At 39.1% G+C, this 18,889-nt stretch overlaps 1 protein-coding gene across 1 annotated transcript; it reads left to right on the top strand.

The window, feature by feature from the left end:
- Nucleotides 1–11,132: 11,132 nt before the first annotated feature.
- SIKE1 (suppressor of IKBKE 1) lies at nt 11,133–16,801 on the top strand. Its single transcript, XM_012778405.3, has 5 exons — nt 11,133–11,398; nt 11,633–11,738; nt 12,641–12,783; nt 13,954–14,067; nt 16,304–16,801. The coding sequence occupies exons 1-5, from the start codon at nt 11,240–11,242 to the stop codon at nt 16,403–16,405; spliced, it is 624 nt and encodes a 207-aa protein (XP_012633859.1). The 5' UTR covers nt 11,133–11,239; the 3' UTR covers nt 16,406–16,801.
- The last annotated feature ends 2,088 nt before the right edge of the window (nt 16,802–18,889 follow it).

The following is an 18,889-nucleotide window of genomic DNA, read 5'->3' as shown; positions in this document are numbered from 1 at the left end:
ACAGGGATCTGTGTTTAATTATGAGTGCTTACCCAGACTCTGCCAAGGGTGTTACATAATTTATAGTACGTGAATTTTATTACCTTTCTGAAAGAGGTGGCCTTGCAAAAATAACAGGAAAATACCTAATCCCACAATGTCCCCAGTAACAGCTAATGATCAATCCTATGAGTTCTCTCATTAACAGGTACCCTGCAGGAGTTCTGTTTTGTACAACTTCTGAAAGGAGCTGAATGGATGGAAAAGAGATGTAAATCTCTCTCTTTCAAAATTGTTTTTTGAGAATCTGCTTTTACAGAGTTCTTGAGTAAACAGCAGGAGAATCAGCAACAGCTTCAACTATATCCTGAGGACAGAGTCACATCTCCTGTGAGGATCCCTTCTCCATGGAAAGGCAGGAAATCAAGTCTTGGACTTTGACATCCTGCTGCTGCTTTTGTTATCAACTGACAGCTGTCACTATTCTTTTTTCTCTCTTCGTCACCCTTAAAATCAGCAAGCCACTTGGCCTCACTGCTGGCATCCCCTTCTCTTTCTTTGGGATGCCATGTTGTCTCCCTGCCTTCTCTCTCTTTCACTCTCTCATTCTCTCTATCCTTCTGAGAAGATAAAATAAACTGTTTTTACTTTTATATCTTAATCTTTGCGTAAGAAATCTTTCTCCACCCTCGCAGTGAGCACCTACTAGGTTTCCACCCTAACACTTTCTAAAATCTTAAGTTTTCTAAATTCAAAACACATCAGGCCCCAAGGGTTTGAACAGAGATTATGAGTTTGCATAATTCAAAACTGACTTAGGGAAAGTGACTGATATCAAAAAAGTTTAGCCGGGAGCGGTGGCTCACGCCAGTAATCCTAGCACTCTGGGAGGCCGAGGCAGGCGGATTGCTCGAGGTCCGAAGTTCAAAACCAGCCTGAGCAAGAGCAAGACCCCATCTCTACTATAAAATAGAAAGAAATTAATTGGCCAAATAATATACATAGAAAAAATTAGCCAAGCATGGTGGCGCATGCCTGTAGTCCCAGCTACTCGGGAGGCTGAGGCAGGAGGATTGCTTGAGCCCAGGAGTTTGAGGTTGCTGTGAGCTAGGCTGACGCCATAGCACTCACTCTAGCCTGGGCAACAAAGCGAGACTCTGTCTCAAAAAAAAAAAAAAAAAAAGAAAAGTTTGGACTTGGTAGATAATGTTAAAGCTCTCTAATGCACAAAGCATCATGTAAAGGAAATAAAAGAATCTACCACATAGGGTAATTGTGAAGATTAATTGAGTTAATTAATATAAAGTTCTTAGACTAGTGGCTGGCACATAGTAAGCACTCAGTAAACATCAGCTATTACTATTATTCTTGTTGAGGTAGGAGTCTGGTTCCAAGGATAGCATTTCTGAATCTAACCCTTTCTATAGATTACGTGTTAAAGATGGTTATGGTGCCATAGAACTAGTAAGTCTTGTACTGTAAATGTTGGCTTCCCATCTTAGGTTGTCAGGACAAATGGTCGGGAGAGGACAGGATCTGGGCCTCCTGAGGTGCCTCAGGAAATGGCAATAAATGGGAAAAAGTACACAGAATAGCATAACAAGATCTACCTCTTGCTTTCTTGGAAAGAATAAAAAAAGAAAAGAATAGCATAACAAGAGATAGAATTCAATGGAGTTGATTGGCTCTGTGGCCATAAATAGACCTAAAATACCATCTTCCAGGTTTTTTTTTTTTTTTTTTTTTTGAGATAGAGTCTTGCTCTGTCGCCCTGAGTAGGGTGCAATGGCATCATCATCATCGTAGCTCACTGCAACCTCAAACTCCTGGGTTGAGCCATCCTCTTGCCTCAGCCTCCCACGTAGCTGGAACTACAGATACAAGCCACGATGCCTGGCTAATTTTTCTATTTTTAGTAGAGACAGGGTCTCACTCTTACTCAGGCTGGTCTCAAACTCCTGATCTCAAGTGATCTTCCTGCCTCAACCTCCCAGAGTGCTAGGATTATAGGCGTGAACCATTGCACCTGGCCCATCTTCCAGGTTTTGATAGCAGCATATAGTACAAGTATAACAAAAAAATTAGGGAATTCCGTATAGATGTCTGTAATTCTCCTTTGCATAATGCAGGTGTCTGTAGAGTTGTGGACCAATAGGATGGGAAAGTGCAGAAGAGTATTAATTGCACAGAATTGTGGGGCTTTATAAAAGAATATATTGAAGTATCATTTGCAAATTCTGCAATGATGAAGTTGGTGGGCCAGCAGTATTATCTATAGTATTATGGTAATAGAGATTTTTTTCCAGAATCTACTTGATATAGTCTGTCTGGCAAATTGGTCATTAGGTGATTGCCAATGGCTATATGGAAACATATATAAAGGGTTTTGTTATGATTACCAGGGTAATAAAAAGTCTGAGGGTCACAGGTAAGTTGGAAGGATATCTGGGAATACCTCTCTGAAAAACAGTGAGGATGACTATATCAGCTAGGGATCTAGGCAATCCTGACCTGATTCTATGGAGTCTGCGTCCCCAGAATGGTCAAAAAAAAAAAAAAAAAAGAATATAGACCTTTTGATAAGGGCCATTTCCACTATCAAAATTCAAGGGGCAAACAAAAACGGTCTATAATATATTCCAACTAGAGTTGAACAGCTACAGAGTTTTCAAGGAAGATCCTTTCTCAGAGAGCCTGTGCTGCTTTTGTTAAGCTTACAGACAAATTTACATTCCCCAGTTCTAATTACATTCAAGACACACTAGTAAAAACATTTTTTCTTTTTTAAATTTTAGCATATTATGGAGGTACAAATGCGTAGGTTACATATATTGCCTTTGCCCTGACCAAGTCAGAGCTTCCAGCGTGTCCATCCCGCAGAGGGTGCGCACCGCACCCCTTAGGTGTAAATATACCCATCCCCAAGTAAAAACTTTGATAAAACTACCCATCTCATCTGGTGCAGGCCAAGCATTCTTATTTTCTTCTGAAAGGTGGTTAAACTCTTTTGAAGTAATCTTGAATATGGTTTGACTGTCTTGTCATCCCCAATCTCACAGTTTGCCTCAACCAATGCCAGCTTCCTTATGAAGGTACGAACATGACTCATACAGTAGATCCTTAACATTCCTGAACGGTAAATCCTGGGATTTTATGAAATTCCAAATTTGAAATGATGACTACAGCATATAATTTTCCCCACAAAATTGGACAAAATCACATAGGCAACAATAAAACGGTGCCTGTGTGGATACTAAGTTGTTGCTTAAGCCAAGTCACTAGCTAAGCAGAGGTTCTATGTGCTATCTTGGAATGGAGGAGTCAAAGATTCATGTTTCAGTCAAATTACAAATTATGACACAACTTGAACCCACAATCATTTGAGAGTACTCAAAGATCACAAAGGCTAAATCTTCAGATCCCAAGAATATAGTGGTAATGTGGCTTACCATGTGATGGATGGAAGGGGGCCTGTCACAGGGTTGAATATGTATGTGTCGTGGCCCAATTGCAGGACGGGGGATGAACACAGAAAGACAGACAAAAAACACACAGACACGAAAGATGGTACAAGACTGTAGCGCTTAAAGCACCAGTCGTTTTATTTTTATACTGTTCAATTTGGCAAGCGTCCCACAGCTATTTTCTCATGCCAGCTATTTTCCCAGCTACTTTCTGGTACGTGACTTCCCATGGGCCTACAGCACCTGTTCCTCTAGACATAACACAAGACATGCCCTTCAACGTTTGATACCGTTTGCGGATAACAAGATGCCTGGCTTGGTTGCCTAGCACAAGAGAAGAAAATGTTTGCATCCTGTCCTTCAACCGTCTGGTACCACGTGCAGATAACAGACAACCTTGGCTCGCGTGTGAAACCACTGGTCCTTGGCCATTTGTCTGGAGGAACAGTTTTCACTGCTGGTTAACAAGTCACATCCTGCTAATTGTGGGAACAAGCAATGTGCTCCCGTTCTGCTGAGTTTGGGTCTCGGCCAATCTGACCCAGGGACGTCTCCTTCAGTATGTTTTCATAATGTGGAACACATTGAATCATCCAGGATCAGGGTGGAAGTGACAAACCTTTTGGGTTGTTAGAACTCAGTGCCCACCCATTTAGGTGGGCCCATGTTACAAAATGAATCATATACAGACAATTATTGAATATTCAGGAGACTCTAAAGCCAGATTGACATTTCACTTTGCCTCTTAAGTCGAGTTGTACTCTGTACATACAGGAATTCGTAACCAACTTAGCTCAGGGTTTCTGCTGAAAAATAACTCTATAACTTCATAAAAAATATTATATTTAAAAATAATATCTATGACTTATGTTTTCTTATCAATCAACTAGTCTTTCTTTCCTTTCAAATTACAGCTCCAGAAAAGAAGGATGAGAATACTTTGGGAGTGTCCAGGCCTAGAAGAAAGTACAAGATAGGAACTTGCCCTTTCTGTCAGGATAGATTGTGGGGAAAAAACAGAGGATGGTGGGAAGACATAAACATACAGGTCCTGACCTCTCTTTTCTGACCTGAAATCCCAGATTGAAGTCCAGAATGAAAAAATATATTACTTTTCTTCCCATTTGAGACTTTGTACAGTTGTAAAACATGCCATACTCCCTTATTATTTCTTCTAGTAATATTTGAACTCATCAGGAATGCTCTCTTGTATAATGCTAATTAAAGAAAGCCTAGAACTTAGCCTTCTAATTGCAAGTTTTCTTAATTAACAAATACTAACAAAAATCTCCTGCTGGCCAAGCTTGGTGGCTTAAGTCCAGAGAAGATAGAGTAAACTTGCTGAGGAGTGGACCTGTACCCTTTGACCAACATCTCACCATTTCTCCCACCCCCAGATCCTGGCAACCACCATTCTACTCTCTGTTTCTATAAGTTTGACTTTTTAAGATTCCACATATAGTTGAGATCATATACTTTTTGTCTTTCTGTGTCTGACTTATTTTACTTAGCATAGTATTCTCCCAATTCATCCATATTATTGCAAATGGCAGGATTTCTTTCCTTTTTGTGGCTGCATAACAAAACCTAATACCAAAAAAATCTGTTTTTTGGAGTCCCTCCTATTAATTTGAATGAGGTTAGACTCTTTGTTTACCTAAGAAATCTATCAGCCGTAGCTTTTGTTTGTTTTTTGTTTTGTGTTTTTTCAAGACAGAGTCTCACTCTGTTGCCCAGGCTAGAGTGCCGTAGCATCACCCTAGCTCACAGCAACCTCAAACTCTTGGGCTCAGGCTATCCTCCTGCCTCAGCCTTCCGAGTAGCTGGGACTACAAGCATTTGCCGCCATGCCCGGCTAATTTTTTCTATATATTTTTAGTTGGCCAATTAATTTCTTTCTATTTTTAGTAGAGACGGGGTCTCTTTCTTGCTCAGGCTGGTTTCCAACTCCTGACCTTGAGCGATCCTCCTGCCTCAGCCTCCCAGAGTGCTAGGATTACAAGTGTGAGCCACCACGCCCAGCTGCTTTTGTTTGTTTTTAATCTCCATGAATAAAGAAGAGGCCAGTACCAACAATATTCTTCTGATTAATTTTAAAGAGCCCCAAAACAAAAAGAACACCAACCCCACATGTGTTTGTCAGTTTCCCAGGATTTCTGTAACAAATGACCGCTAGGTGGCTTAAAACAACAAAAATTTATTCTCTCACAGTTGCGGTGGCCAAAAGTCTGAATTGAAATCAAGGCATCAGCAGGGTTGGTTACTTTGAAGGGAATTTCTGAGGGAATCCATTCCATGTCTCTCTCCTAGCTTCTCATGGCTGCAGGCAATCCTCAGCATTCCTTGGCTTATAGACACACCCTCTTAATTTCTACCTCCCTCTTTACATGACATTCTCTGCTATGTATCTCTGTGTGTCTTCTTTTTTGTCTCTTTTTTGTTTTGTTTTGTTTGTTTGAGACAGAGTCTCACTTTGTTGCCTCGGCTAGAGTGCCGCCTAGAGTGCCGTGGCGTCAGCCTAGCTCACAGCAACCTCAAACTCCTGGGCTCAAGCAATCCTCCTGCCTCAGCCTCCCGAGTAGCTGGGACTACAGGCCTGCACCACCATGCCTAGCTAATTTTTTCTATATATTTTCAGTTAGCCAATTAATTTGTTTCTATTTTTAATAGAGATGGGGTCTTGCTCTTGCTCAGGCTGGTATCAAACTCCTGACCTTGAGCGATCTGCTCACCACGGCCTCCCAGAGTGCTAGGATTACAGGCATGAGCCACCGCGCCTGGCCTTTTTTGTCTCTTTTAAGGACATCTGTCATAGGATTTAAAGCCTACTCTCACCAAGGATGATTGCATCTTGAGATCCTTTCCTTAAATACATTTGCAAAGACCGTTTTTCCAAATGAGTTTACATTCACAGGTATTGGGAGTTATGGCTTGGACACATCTTTTGAGGAGACAGATTTCAATCTACTACAATGCATATTTAAATCTTTTAGAAAATAGAAAAGTCAATTTAAATATTATTGCCAGGTCAACATATTATAAAGTAAAACAACCAATCGAAATTATAGAATTTTGGATATTGAAGTTACTTTCGAGGGCACCTGAAGTCAGGGTGTCTTATTTACATGACTCTTAGTTAGAATTAACATTTACAAGGAGAATTTTATGATACAAACTTGTATCTGCTTTTCTGACCTTCTAGAAGACCAAACATTTCTCCTTATCTTGTTGAGATTGTTTTCACCATAATTATGAGGGATCACTAGGGTAATGTATATACCCCGAGAGAAGCAAAAGTGAAATTGCTAATAGGGCAGCCTGAGAGCTGAGAATAAAGACAGGGAGACCCCAAATACTTCCTGGCCCAAAGAGCAAGAGTGAAATAATGAGGAAATGGGGCCAAGAACCAGGAGCAAGATGGAAATTAGACCAAATGGAAATAAGTCAGAACACGCAAAAGAGGTCTTGGGTAATTTGTGTAATTTCGCAAACACAACTAAAGGTGCCTGAGTTTATCTTATTGGTTTGATGGGTAAGACAGAAGTGTTGAGATGCCTTGAAGTTTAGAACTCCCTTCGACTTCATTCATTCCCACCTAGAATCCATATTTGTACCTAACCTTCTTATTTGACTTCCAGTTAAGGAGAATGAAATGTTGCTTATTCTATTCAAGTCTAGCACTTTCATCTGTGTTCTTGATCCTATGCTCATCACCCCAATCAACATTTAGCAAAGATCAATTGAGAAGCTACTATATTCCTTCTCCTCCTGGTTCTTCCTTCTTCAAATGTCCCTCTACTCTCTTGTATCTCTTTCTCTATTGGCTCCTTCCACTACAAAGGCTATGAACATAATCAAGCCTTCTTCATAAAAACAAAAGCAAAAACAGAAAAAAAATCCTCCCTTATTTCTATATCACCTTTCAACCACTATTAGAATCATATAATTGGGCAAGGTTTGGAGTTTACTGGTTACACTTGGCCTAAGAAGAAAAGTGCGAAGGAACTTGGGGTGCTGGACAGTGGTTCAGATTGCCAATCAATCATAAGAGACCAGTTTTGTCATGAAAGAAAATTAAACCATGAGAAAAGAGTATGATAGATAGGAAGACTATGGTTATATTCAGAAATTAAAGACCTCAATGAGGTCAAAGAGATGGTAGTGGGAGAAAGAGTTTCAAGAATGAGACAGATTGAAACAAAGGCTGTAGTCAGAGTTAGGTAGTAAAGTTTAAAATTTCTGATAAGGAACAATTATTTGTGAATGATCCACAGTGTGGCCATGAATGCCCAAAATAAATTATCTCTAGAACTGAGTAGGCCAAGGAAAGCTTAAACATTAAAGGAATTGTCCACATGGACATGGATGTCACCCAAGATGAGAGCAAAATACAGAGGAATAAAAAAAAACCCGTAACACAACTCCCGAATTCTTCTATGAATAAAGGGGAATACCCAAGATCTTGAAGATCAGTAATTAACAGCAATGAGGATGAATAGAAGATTCATCAGATAAATGATACAAACTTCAAATCAAGTGGAGGTTATTATATACAAGTATGTAGTAGTAATTGCTAGGAAGTCTCTTTGAAGAATTAGAATGAGCAGTCTAGTTGTCAACTCTAACGTGGGTAGGACATTGAAGAAAAATTACCCTCCACTAAAAGGGCAGCAGGGGTTGTGTCCTTGAGGGAGAGGTATTAGAGGAGGAAATGATTATAAGAAGACCAGCTGGTAGACTGTTGCTTTGTCTAAGTGAGAAAGGGTGATCACTTGACGTACCCAGTAGCAGTGAGAATGCAAAGAAGAAAATATGTCCTAAAGCTATAAAGGAGATAGATTACTTTGGTAACTGGTTAAGTATGACTAATAAGTAGGAAAAATAAAGGCTGATTTCCAGGATTCTGGTTTAAGCATATGAACATGCTCTTTACTGAAACAGGGGGAGAAGCAGGATTAAAAGCAAAGATAATGAGATCAGTCTTACACCATGTCAAATCTGTGGTTCCTGTAGGTTGTGCCTGTGGAAATAGCCTATAAGCAATCAAATATAAATGTCCTAGGTTTATGAAAGAGACTTGGGCTACAGAGATGTATTTGAGATCCAGTATCTCTGGATGGAAGTCAAAGCCAAATGAGTGAAAGAAATCACTCAGGGAGAATGTTTTCTTTTGTTTTGTTTTAACAAATGAATGAAACCTGTTTACCTCTGTGGCTCTGCATTAATATTTTCCCTGTTGGTCAGTAGTCCTGATTGGTTATTTTGTTGAATTTGTTCATCTTCCTCTTTTTTTTATTTTTTTGCTTTTCTTTTCACAGTGCACATGTGTGGAGCTCATCTTCCTCTTAACAAAAAAAAAAATTTTTTTTGACAGGGTCTCACTGTGTTGTCCCGGCTAGAGTACCATGGCATCAGCCTAGCTCACAGCAACCTCAAACTCCTGGGCTCAAGCAATCCTCCTGCCTCAGCCTCCAAGAATGCTAGGATTACAGGCGTGAGCCACTATGCCTAGTCTTAACAAAAAATTATTGAGTGTCTCCTTTGTGCCAGCTCCTGGGAATACAATGGTGAAAAGCCCAGTTCCTTCCCCACTGCTTCTCTGATGTCTCACTACCTATGTTCAGTTATTTATTAGAATATGAGGCCAGGTGTGGCGGCTAATGCCTGTAACCCTAGCACTCTGGGAGGCTGAGGCAGGCAGATTGTTCAAGGTCAGGAGTTTGAAATCAGCCTGAGCAAGAGCAAGACTCCATCTCTACTAAAAATAGAAAGAAATTAATTGGCCAACTCAAACTATAAAGAAAAAATTAGCTGGGCATGGTGGTGCATGCCTGTAGTCCCAGCTCCTCGGAAGGCTGAGGCAGCAGGATTGCTTGAGCCCAGGAGTTTGAGGTTGCTGTGAGCTAGACTGATGCCATAGCACTCTAGCCCGGGCAACAGAGTGAGACTCTGTCTCAAAAAAAAAAAAAAAAAGAATATGGACTCTTTCTCCTATTAGAATGTAAGCTCCCTAAGGGCAGAGACCTTGTGTCTTATTCTCTGCTATGTTCACAGAAACTAAGTGCATGTAACAAAGAAGGCTCTCCAAAAATATTTATCAAATTAATGAACAAAGTTTGACATACAAGATTGACAAGGTAAACTCTTATAAACCAATACAACAACCGGCACAAACGTCATTGTTATTATGGTTAAATTTATTTTCAATTTATTAATTGAATTAAACCAGAAAAATAGGCAAATAGAAAATAACAATGATTCCACCTTGCAGCAGTTAGGATGATTACTATCAAAAAAATAAAAAATAGGCTGGGCACTGGTGGTGCACACCTGTAGTCCTAGTTATTTATAATGCTGAGGCAGGAGGATCCCTTGAACCTAGGAGTTCCAGTCCAGCCTAGGCAACAGAGTGAGGCCCCCAACTCAAAAAATAAGTGCCAACAAAGATATGGGAAAATTAGAACCCTTGTGCACTGTTGGTGGAAATATAAAGTGGTGTATCTGCTGTAGAAAACAATATGGAACTTCTTCAAAAATTTAAAAATAGTATTACCATATGATCAAGCAATTCCACTTCTGTGAACATACCCAGAACTGAAAGCAGAGACTTGAAAAGATATTTGTACACTCCTGTTCACGGCAGGCTATTTACAATAGCCAAAAGGTGGAAGTAGCCCAAGAGTCCATCCATGAATGAACTCATAAACAAAACATGGCATATACATACAACGGAGTATTATTCAGCCTTTAAAAAGAAGGAAATTCTAACACATGCTACTGCATAAACAAAAATGGATGAAAGCTGAGGACATTATGCCAAGTGAAATAAGCCAGTCACATAAATACAGATACTGTACGCTTTCATCTAGAAAAGTCAGATTCATAGAGACAGAAAGTAGAAAGGTGGTTGCCAGGGGTTGGGGATAAGGAAGAATGGGGTGTTATTGCTGGACAGGTACAGAGTTTCAGTTTTGCAAGATAAAGACTTTCGAGAGATGGATACTGATAATAGTTGTATAATGACATCATGTATTTAACACTATTCAACTATACACTTAAAAATGGTTGAGATGTTAGATTTTATGTGTATTTTACTACAATTTTTTTTTTTTTTTTTTAGACAGTTTCACTCTGTTGTCTGGGCTAGAGTGCCGTGGTGTCAGCCTAGCTCACAGCAGCTTCAAACTCCTGGGCTCAGGTGATCCTCCCGCCTCAGCCTCCGGAGGAGCTGGGACTACAGGCATGCGCCACCATGCCGGACAAATTTTTTCTATATACTTTTAGTTGTCCAGCTAATTTCTTAATTTTTTTTAATAGAGATGAGGAGAGGCACTCTTGCTCTGGCTGGTCTGGAACTGCAGAACTGACCTCGAGCAATCCTCCCGCCTCGGCCTCCCAGACTGTTAGGATTACAGGAGGGAGCCACCACACCCGGCCTTAATACAATTTTTAAAAAATTAAATTAAATAAACAACTATGACTTAATAACAATGCACCTCAATCAAAACCAGCAAAGAAAGGCTAACCTCCGACCCGCCCAGCCCTTACTCTGCTAGACCACAAGGTGTGGAAACTGGAAACCCAGCGGGAGGCAAGGGCACGCCTCAGGCTCCGGCAGGGCGTGGCCGCAGGTTAAAGCGGGTCAACCTGGCTAGGCTGCCACTGCGCAGGCGCACATCGCAGCTCCCAAGCCGCCTTTGAAACGTGCCCGGAAGTGACGTCTGTAATGCTGAGACAGATTCAGGGAAGATTTGAGCAAATCGCACTGTGAGCTGGACAGGGGTCGTGCCGCTGCTATGAGCTGCACCATCGAAAAGATCCTGACAGACGCCAAGACGCTGCTAGAGAGGCTGCGGGAGCACGATGCGGCCGCCGAGTCGCTGGTGGATCAGTCGGCGGCCCTGCACCGGCGGGTGGCGGCTATGCGGGAGGCGGGGACGGCACTTCCGGACCAGGTCAGGCAGAGGGTATGGGTCCGATGCCCTCGGGTTCTGGGCAGGTGAAGGGTGAAGAGCGAGGGAAAATGGGGACTCGGTCTGGAATTTATTCTCCGTGTCAGAGGGCGGCGTTGAGACCTTTCTGTGGGTTCGGGACCAAGAATCCTGCCCTGCAGCCCTGACTCCTGCCTCTTCAGTTGTATCTGCCACTATTCTGTTTACGGCGCGCTTAGTCTGTCTCTGTTTGTCCAGTATCAAGAGGACGCATCCGATATGAAGGACATGTCCAAATACAAACCTCACATTCTGCTGTCCCAAGAGAACACACAGATTAGAGACTTGCAGCAGGAAAACAGAGGTTAGTCAGGCCTTTTTGTGTAGTTATGATTTTTTTCATATCCGGTAATAATTTGAAAGTTCTTGTAAAACTCCCTTAACAGTTCACAAAATTGCACATGATATACGTATTTCCAAGGCAGTACTTTTAATAGGAGTAATAGGAGGTTTATCCCGTGCTGGCCGATTAACAATAAAGTTTGTTAGATTACCCTTTTCAAGGTCATCTGACTGTATTTATAAGCAACTTACCCAAGAGTTGCTTAGAGTGGAATTTTTGCCGTTTTTTTTTTTTTTTTACGCATCTCCAGATGTATAACAAAAAAGTTCACAACAACTTTAAAAAAATAAACACTGAAGGTAGGATTGAAGGTTTTGTTTATGTTCTGTGCAAAGTGGAAGAGCAGAATTTTATCCTCAGGGTATATATTCTTAGGCTTCAGAATTTTATCCTCAGGGTATATATTCTTAGGCTTGATGAGTACATTATTAATGATGGTCGTATTAACAGTTGTACGTGTATCAGTTTACAGAGGCCTTCCACAAATACATCATTCTACTGTATTCTCATATCTTTATTTCGAGGTAGACAAGCCAGGTATTTATTACAAGGGATTAAGAAATAGGCTAAGAGAAGTTAAATGATTTTCTTATGAGTATTAAGCAAATAAGTCACAAAACTGAACTCAAACCCATGTCTTCTGATTACACATCCTATATTGTTTCTACCAGACTTGCTGCCTCTGCCTAGAAAGTTATCTTTTATGTAGACTTTAACTGTTCAGTTTTATGGACTTAAACACCGATTTACAACCTTGGATTCTTAATATCTCATGGAGTGTCATTAAATTCCATCTGTTAAGACTTTGGATTTGGGAGCTATTTCTCAGACATCACTGCCAAGTTGGTTTATTTTTTTAATAGAACTATGGGTTTCCTTGGAGGAACACCAGGATGCTTTGGAACTCATCATGAGCAAGTATCGGAAACAGATGTTGCAATTAATGGTTGCTAAAAAAGCAGTGGATGCTGAACCAGTCCTGAAAGCTCACCAGTCTCACTCTGCAGTAAGAAACTTTGATGAATAAATTCTAAATGAACTGAATTGAAGTCTTGAGATTGTTTTAGATTGTGTGCTTGTTTTTGAAGAAAAGTAAGCTTGTTTTCCTTTCACATTTAACACATTTATTGTTTATTTTTCTATGGCTTTGTAAAGATACAAGTAGAAAGAATGAGATAGGGTCTGCTAAGGTGGGACTAAGGTTCTTCCCTTCCTCACCAAGATCTCTTTTCCAGATGTTAATGAATGCTTAGCTCTTCCACCAAATGTTATGCCATTTAGTGTTGAAGCTACTCAGTAAACACTTGGTTGGTTATTGTACATTTCACTGACTGTAAGTAAGCTCCTTGGTTGTAAGGAGTATGAATTCATATATTAACCCTAAAATAGTACCTGGCAGATAGCAGGCAGTCAGTAAACCTTTATTAAACTGAACTACATAGCATCATACTATGTTGATAGGGGAAAGAACTATGTTTTCTTAAAAAACTAAACATGGCATAGTTTCTACACTTTGATTGCTTATGATTTAACCTGGAAGATGGTAACTGTTCATACATTTATAGAGTCCTTCATAGTTGTCATTGTATACTCATGTGTACTATATCATTTAATCCTGGACTTATAGATTGGAGCATCACTATTTGCTACTGTGAAATGTAGTAAAAGATAAGCTTCATCTTAGGCTCCATTGAATGCATTTTATGGACTTAACAGAAGTTTTAGGGAATAGGGATATTTTAAATATCTTGAAGAGAAAAATAAATTTTATTTATTTATATATCTAGAAGATAAAACATGAACCATGAAGAAGATAGAGTTTAGCTCATATTGGAATACTTTCTAAGAGATATGTCCAAAGATAGAATAAGGCACCTTGGAATGTGGTAAGCTTCCTGCCAATAAAAGTATTCAAATTTAAGTTAAACAGCCACATAGAGATATTGTCCAACATCCAAAGGGCAGTTAAACTACAATTAATCTTTTGAAAATTATTTGTGAATACCACAGGATCATTTTATTATGGGTTTACTTCTGAGTACTGAAATTATAGTGAAACTCCAGTGTAACTTCTATAGCATAGATTAAATGAATTCTTAAAAATCATAATGCATATGTTCTTTATATCTATAGAAAAGATGACTTTTTTACCTTTGTTTCCTTAATATCGTCACAGGAAATTGAGAGTCAGATTGACAGAATCTGTGAAATGGGAGAAGTGATGAGGAAAGCAGTTCAGGTGGATGATGACCAATTTTGTAAGATTCAGGAAAAACTAGCCCAATTAGAGGTAAGATTGTTGCTAATTTAGGTTCACAGTATTTCAGTTTTCAGCGTCTAGAACAGGCATTCTCAAACTAAGGCCCGCCAGGTGTTTTTGCTGCCGTAGCCTGTCCTGCTTAGCAGCCGACTTGTCCTGGGCCCACAGTGCGCATGTGTGGAATGTGCGCTGCACTCTCCAACGGCCCTCCAATGATCTAAGGGACAGTGAACTGGCCCCCTGTTTAAAAAGTTTAAGGACCCCTGGTCTAGAAGGTATGCCATCCTAACACTACAGTGTATTGATGTTTTCTATATGTTCATAATTTAAAATTAAAATTCCTCCTTCATACCCTTTTCAAGAAAGGAAATATAGTAAACAGCAATCAATGAAAATACCAACTATGTATTGGCTAGAAGTTAAGATATTATCATATTCGGAAGGTAGAGAGAGTGTAAGGTACAGGTTATATGTGAGCTAAACATCCCTGATCTGGCCAGGTGCAGTGGCTCACACCTATAATCCCAGCACTTTGGGAGGCCAAAGTAGGAGGATACTTGATGCCAGGAGTTTGAGACCTGCCTTAGAAACATAGTGAGACCTTGTCTCCACAAAAAATTTAAAAATTAGCAAGTCATAGTCTCACACACCTGTAGTCCCAGCTATAGGAGGCTGAGGCAGGAAGAATGCTTGAGCCCAGGAGTTCAAGGTTACAGTGAGCTGTGACCTGACTACTGCAATCAGTTTGGGCAACAAAGCAAAACCTTGTCTCTTAAAAAAATCCCTAATCTGCCATAACAGGAAGTCAAATAGATAATGTCTAAAATTGATCAGTGCCTGGCACAGTGACTCATGCCTGTAATCTCAGAAGTTTGAGAGGATGAGGTGGGGGATTGCTTGAGGCCAGGAGTTTAAGACCACCCCGGGCAACACAGTGAGACCCTGTCTACAAAAAATAAATTATGTTCAGGAAGTAGCAGTAGAGGCATATTATTTGAAATTATGGAAATAAATACCAAAAGAAACAGATAAAAGTATTAAAGAGTGGTTGCCTTTGGGGAACAAAGCCAAAGAACTGTTAATTTTATAAGCCTTATAGTCTTGATTTTTCAAAAGCTATTTTCATGTAACATTTTGATTAAACTAAGAATATATTATACAAAGAAGGGCCTGGGGTGTTAGTGTGCTCATAAAATTGTTAGGGAAAAGTATTTCAATAGATGGCTTGAGTGTCATTTATTACATGGTGCTGTCATGGGCCCACTGAGAAATGACCAGAGAGAAAAAGATAGGGTACCTGCTCAGAGTCTAGTGGAAGGAAAAAGACTAGTCCTTTTTCCTTGGACAAGTTTTTGGAGTTTTGTGAGCCACAGTATCCTCATCTTGAGTAGAATATGGATGTATGTAAGCCATGATACCTACCCTACAGATTGTTGTAAGATAACATACCGTGTTTCCCCAAAAATAAGACCTACCCTTAAAATAAGCCCTAGCAGGATTTCCAAGTATTTGCGCCGAAAATAAGACCTAGTGATGGGCGTGGCTACACGGCATATCTGCACAACCCATGCATGTCATGGCCGAGTGGGAAAGAAGACTAGCAGCCCTTCTCATCTGCCCCATAGTGACAGCTACTATCCCAGAGGTGACCCGAAAGGTGCGGGCAGCCCCACCAACAAGGTCGGCTCCCCCTGTCAGGTCCCAGCCATCCTGTGCATGCTGCAAGCTGAGGCTTTGAAGGGAAAATAACACATCCCCCGAAAATAAGCCCTGGGGTGTCTTCTTGAGGAAAAATAAATATAAGACCCTGTCTTATTTTCAGGGAAACACGGTACCTAACGTACCCATGTGTACCTGGTATTTGCTCAATAAATGGCTTCTTCTCCCCCTTTCCTTCCATTCTCTAGAACTGTAGGACATCTAGGAGAGGAGATTAATTAGACTGAAAAGATTATGAGGAATTTTAAAAATAGAAGAAACAATAGTAAAACTTGTGGGAACCATGGAGAATATGATAAAGAATTCCTCAACTGGAGAGAGACCTTTTTTTCCTTCTTTGTAGCCCTAATACTTGGTATACAGAATTAAATGAATGTTTGTTAAATTTACAAGTATCTTAGAAAATTCTTAGCTGTGGATTTTTTTTGTTTTCTTAAAACTTTTTAAATTAAAATAATATGTTTTCTCCTGGTGCAAAATAATGTGTTGCGATATGGCTTGATAGTAAAAATACCAAAAATAAATATATACCTTTTTTTTTTTCCAGCTTGAAAATAAGGAACTTCGAGAATTATTATCCATCAGCAGTGAGTCTCTTCAGGTCAGAAAGGAAAACTCAATGGACACTGCTTCCCAAGCCATCAAATAACTGAACTCTGATGGCTAGAGATTATCTATCAAGGAAGGAAGTTATTATCTTCCCATTCAAGTATTGTCCATTCAGTGTCTTGCCTCAAACTGGATTTAGTATTGATTAAAGGTATCAGTTGGCAATTTAAAATTTCCTTTCAATATTGGCTGTCCACAAAAGAGTTTTCAGGTGTATTAGTACAAATACACACTGAGTTTCACCATTCCTTTCTCCAAAAGATCACTTTTAATTTCCATTTCTAGGACCTTGGTTTATGTAAACTGTGTTTTCAGCTCATTTTTGTTTTTTACATCTCTAAAACTGTGAGCATTTTATTATAAACCAGCAATTTTATTTATATAGCATTGTAAAATAAACTTCTAAGAGTTTTTAAAAGAGATTTAACTTTTTAAATCTATTTGGCATAAACTTGGATTTTTTTCCATTTGACAAAAGTAATACAATTCCACAGAACTAGACTGGCATATTGTCTGATTTGTAATGTCATTTCGCCTGTGAAGTTTTAAATCTCTCTGGTGCTAAGAGTTGGCACTTTGTGACCTAGTGTCTTCACTCTTGAGAGAACCTACTGCTAGTCCCCAGGAAACATACTTGAAATAAGTCAGCTATTTTTTTCTCAGTGATAGTATCATCATCATGTTCAAAGTTCATATTGTTCAAAGCTGAGGAACTTGTCCTGTGTATGTGCACGCACACGTGCACTTAGTTTAAATGCTAAAAGTAGCTTTTATTTATTAAATGTAAGTAGTCAAAAACAAAAAACACATATAAGTAGTCAGTTTTTCAGTTGTGTCCTATTAGGAAATCTTCCATTTATGTAGTTTACCCAGTGTGAAAGAGGATATCATAAATTTATTAACATCCTAGTTCTTGGGTACTACATTCTCCTATTTAATTTATATATAACTTACATCTTATAGTTAAGAACCATCATTTATTTGGATGTCTTTCATTACTAGCACTAGTAGTTGGCTTTTTTTTTTTTAAGATCCATTTTCTACACAGAAGTAGTTTTATTACCTAATGAGAGTTATTACATTGATAATGCTGAATAGACAGCAACAAAGCAATATTGTGATTCCAGTGCTGGGTGGTCAGTTAGGTTCACTCATTAACTCATTCCCCTGTCTGTTTATTCAAATCTCAAATTTATATATTCCATGTTATACTATCATCTATTAAGATTTGCCCAAAAATAATTGAAATAATGAATGCTAAGCCTGTCAATATTTTTCAGTAACATTAAGTATCATACTGCATGGGAGATACCCAGTATCAAAGAGTTTTTTAGTGCTTTATGTGATATAAATTTCTTTCTTACAGCTATAAAGAACTAAGTCCAGTTAAAACAACAAAATGCCTCTAAGATCTGCCCCTAAGCATCTGATTCCAGTAATACCAATAGACTTTGCCTATAGTAAGGGCATTAATGAATAGGTATATGTCATTATAGAATTTGTCAAATTTCTGTTGATGTCCTGCATAGAATTTTACTGAAACACACTTCACCCCAAAGTGTGAGCATTTAAAATTTTATTTCCCAGAAGTAAGTAAACTATTAGCCCATCTATTTGCCTTGAAATATGCCCTAAGTCACCCCACAAGTCCATTCAGGAGGCAGGTACCCTATACCATTTGTCAGCCATGGCCAAACGTGCCATGGTAAGATGTCAGTAAAAATGATAAAAGTAATCAAATGGCCCATTAAGGCATGATATGGTGTCCCTTTCTCTGCCTTGTGTTCTTTTAGAGCTATTTATAAAGTTCTTTACATCTCAGGTATCAGGATAAATCTGCAATGTTAACATTTCCCCCTAGGAAATCAAAAGCTTGAAGTGTGAGTCTAAAGAGCTTTCAGTGCTCTATATAATATAAATTCTGGCTGGTATTAATGCTATGAAGATAATGTGTAGTTAAAAAATTGAGTGGGCAAGGAATGCTGTTCAGTATGAGTGGATATTAAAGTTTCTTTTGCAGTGGATGAAGGAACTTGACTGGTTTGTAAAACTTTAGTTCAAAATTATCTTTTTAAATAAAAACCTCATTTGGAGATTAGCTACTTTTAGTCAGTAATGAATAATTATTAGGCTGTGCAGAGGGTTTTTTTTCACATGTGTATTCTAATAACAACCTTGTGAAGTAGTCACGACAAGGATTTCATAAATAATTTGTAATTAGCTCAGTATATTCAGCAGTGTAACTCTACAAATGGTACTTTGTATTAGTAAGTTATTAACTACATCAGAACTCATGCATAATGCTTATATTAATACCTTATGTATAGTTCAATTTGAACACCGAAGGTCTGTTGCAGTGTTCCTCAAAATGTGGTTCACTGACCTACTGAAATCAAAATTTGGAGATGGGGTCCAGGAATTTGTATTTTAAGAATCATCCCAGATAATTCCTAAAGACACTAGTTTAGGAATGTCTAGGCTACAAGCCAAGTGCTTCATTAGCAATTATGAACAGAAAAGTAGG

The sequence above is a fragment of the Microcebus murinus genome, chromosome 2 (assembly GCF_040939455.1).
Source record: "Microcebus murinus isolate Inina chromosome 2, M.murinus_Inina_mat1.0, whole genome shotgun sequence".
NCBI lineage: Eukaryota > Metazoa > Chordata > Mammalia > Primates > Cheirogaleidae > Microcebus > Microcebus murinus.
Note: the sequence above shows the minus strand (reverse complement) of the source record. Positions and strands in the feature narration are given on the sequence as shown.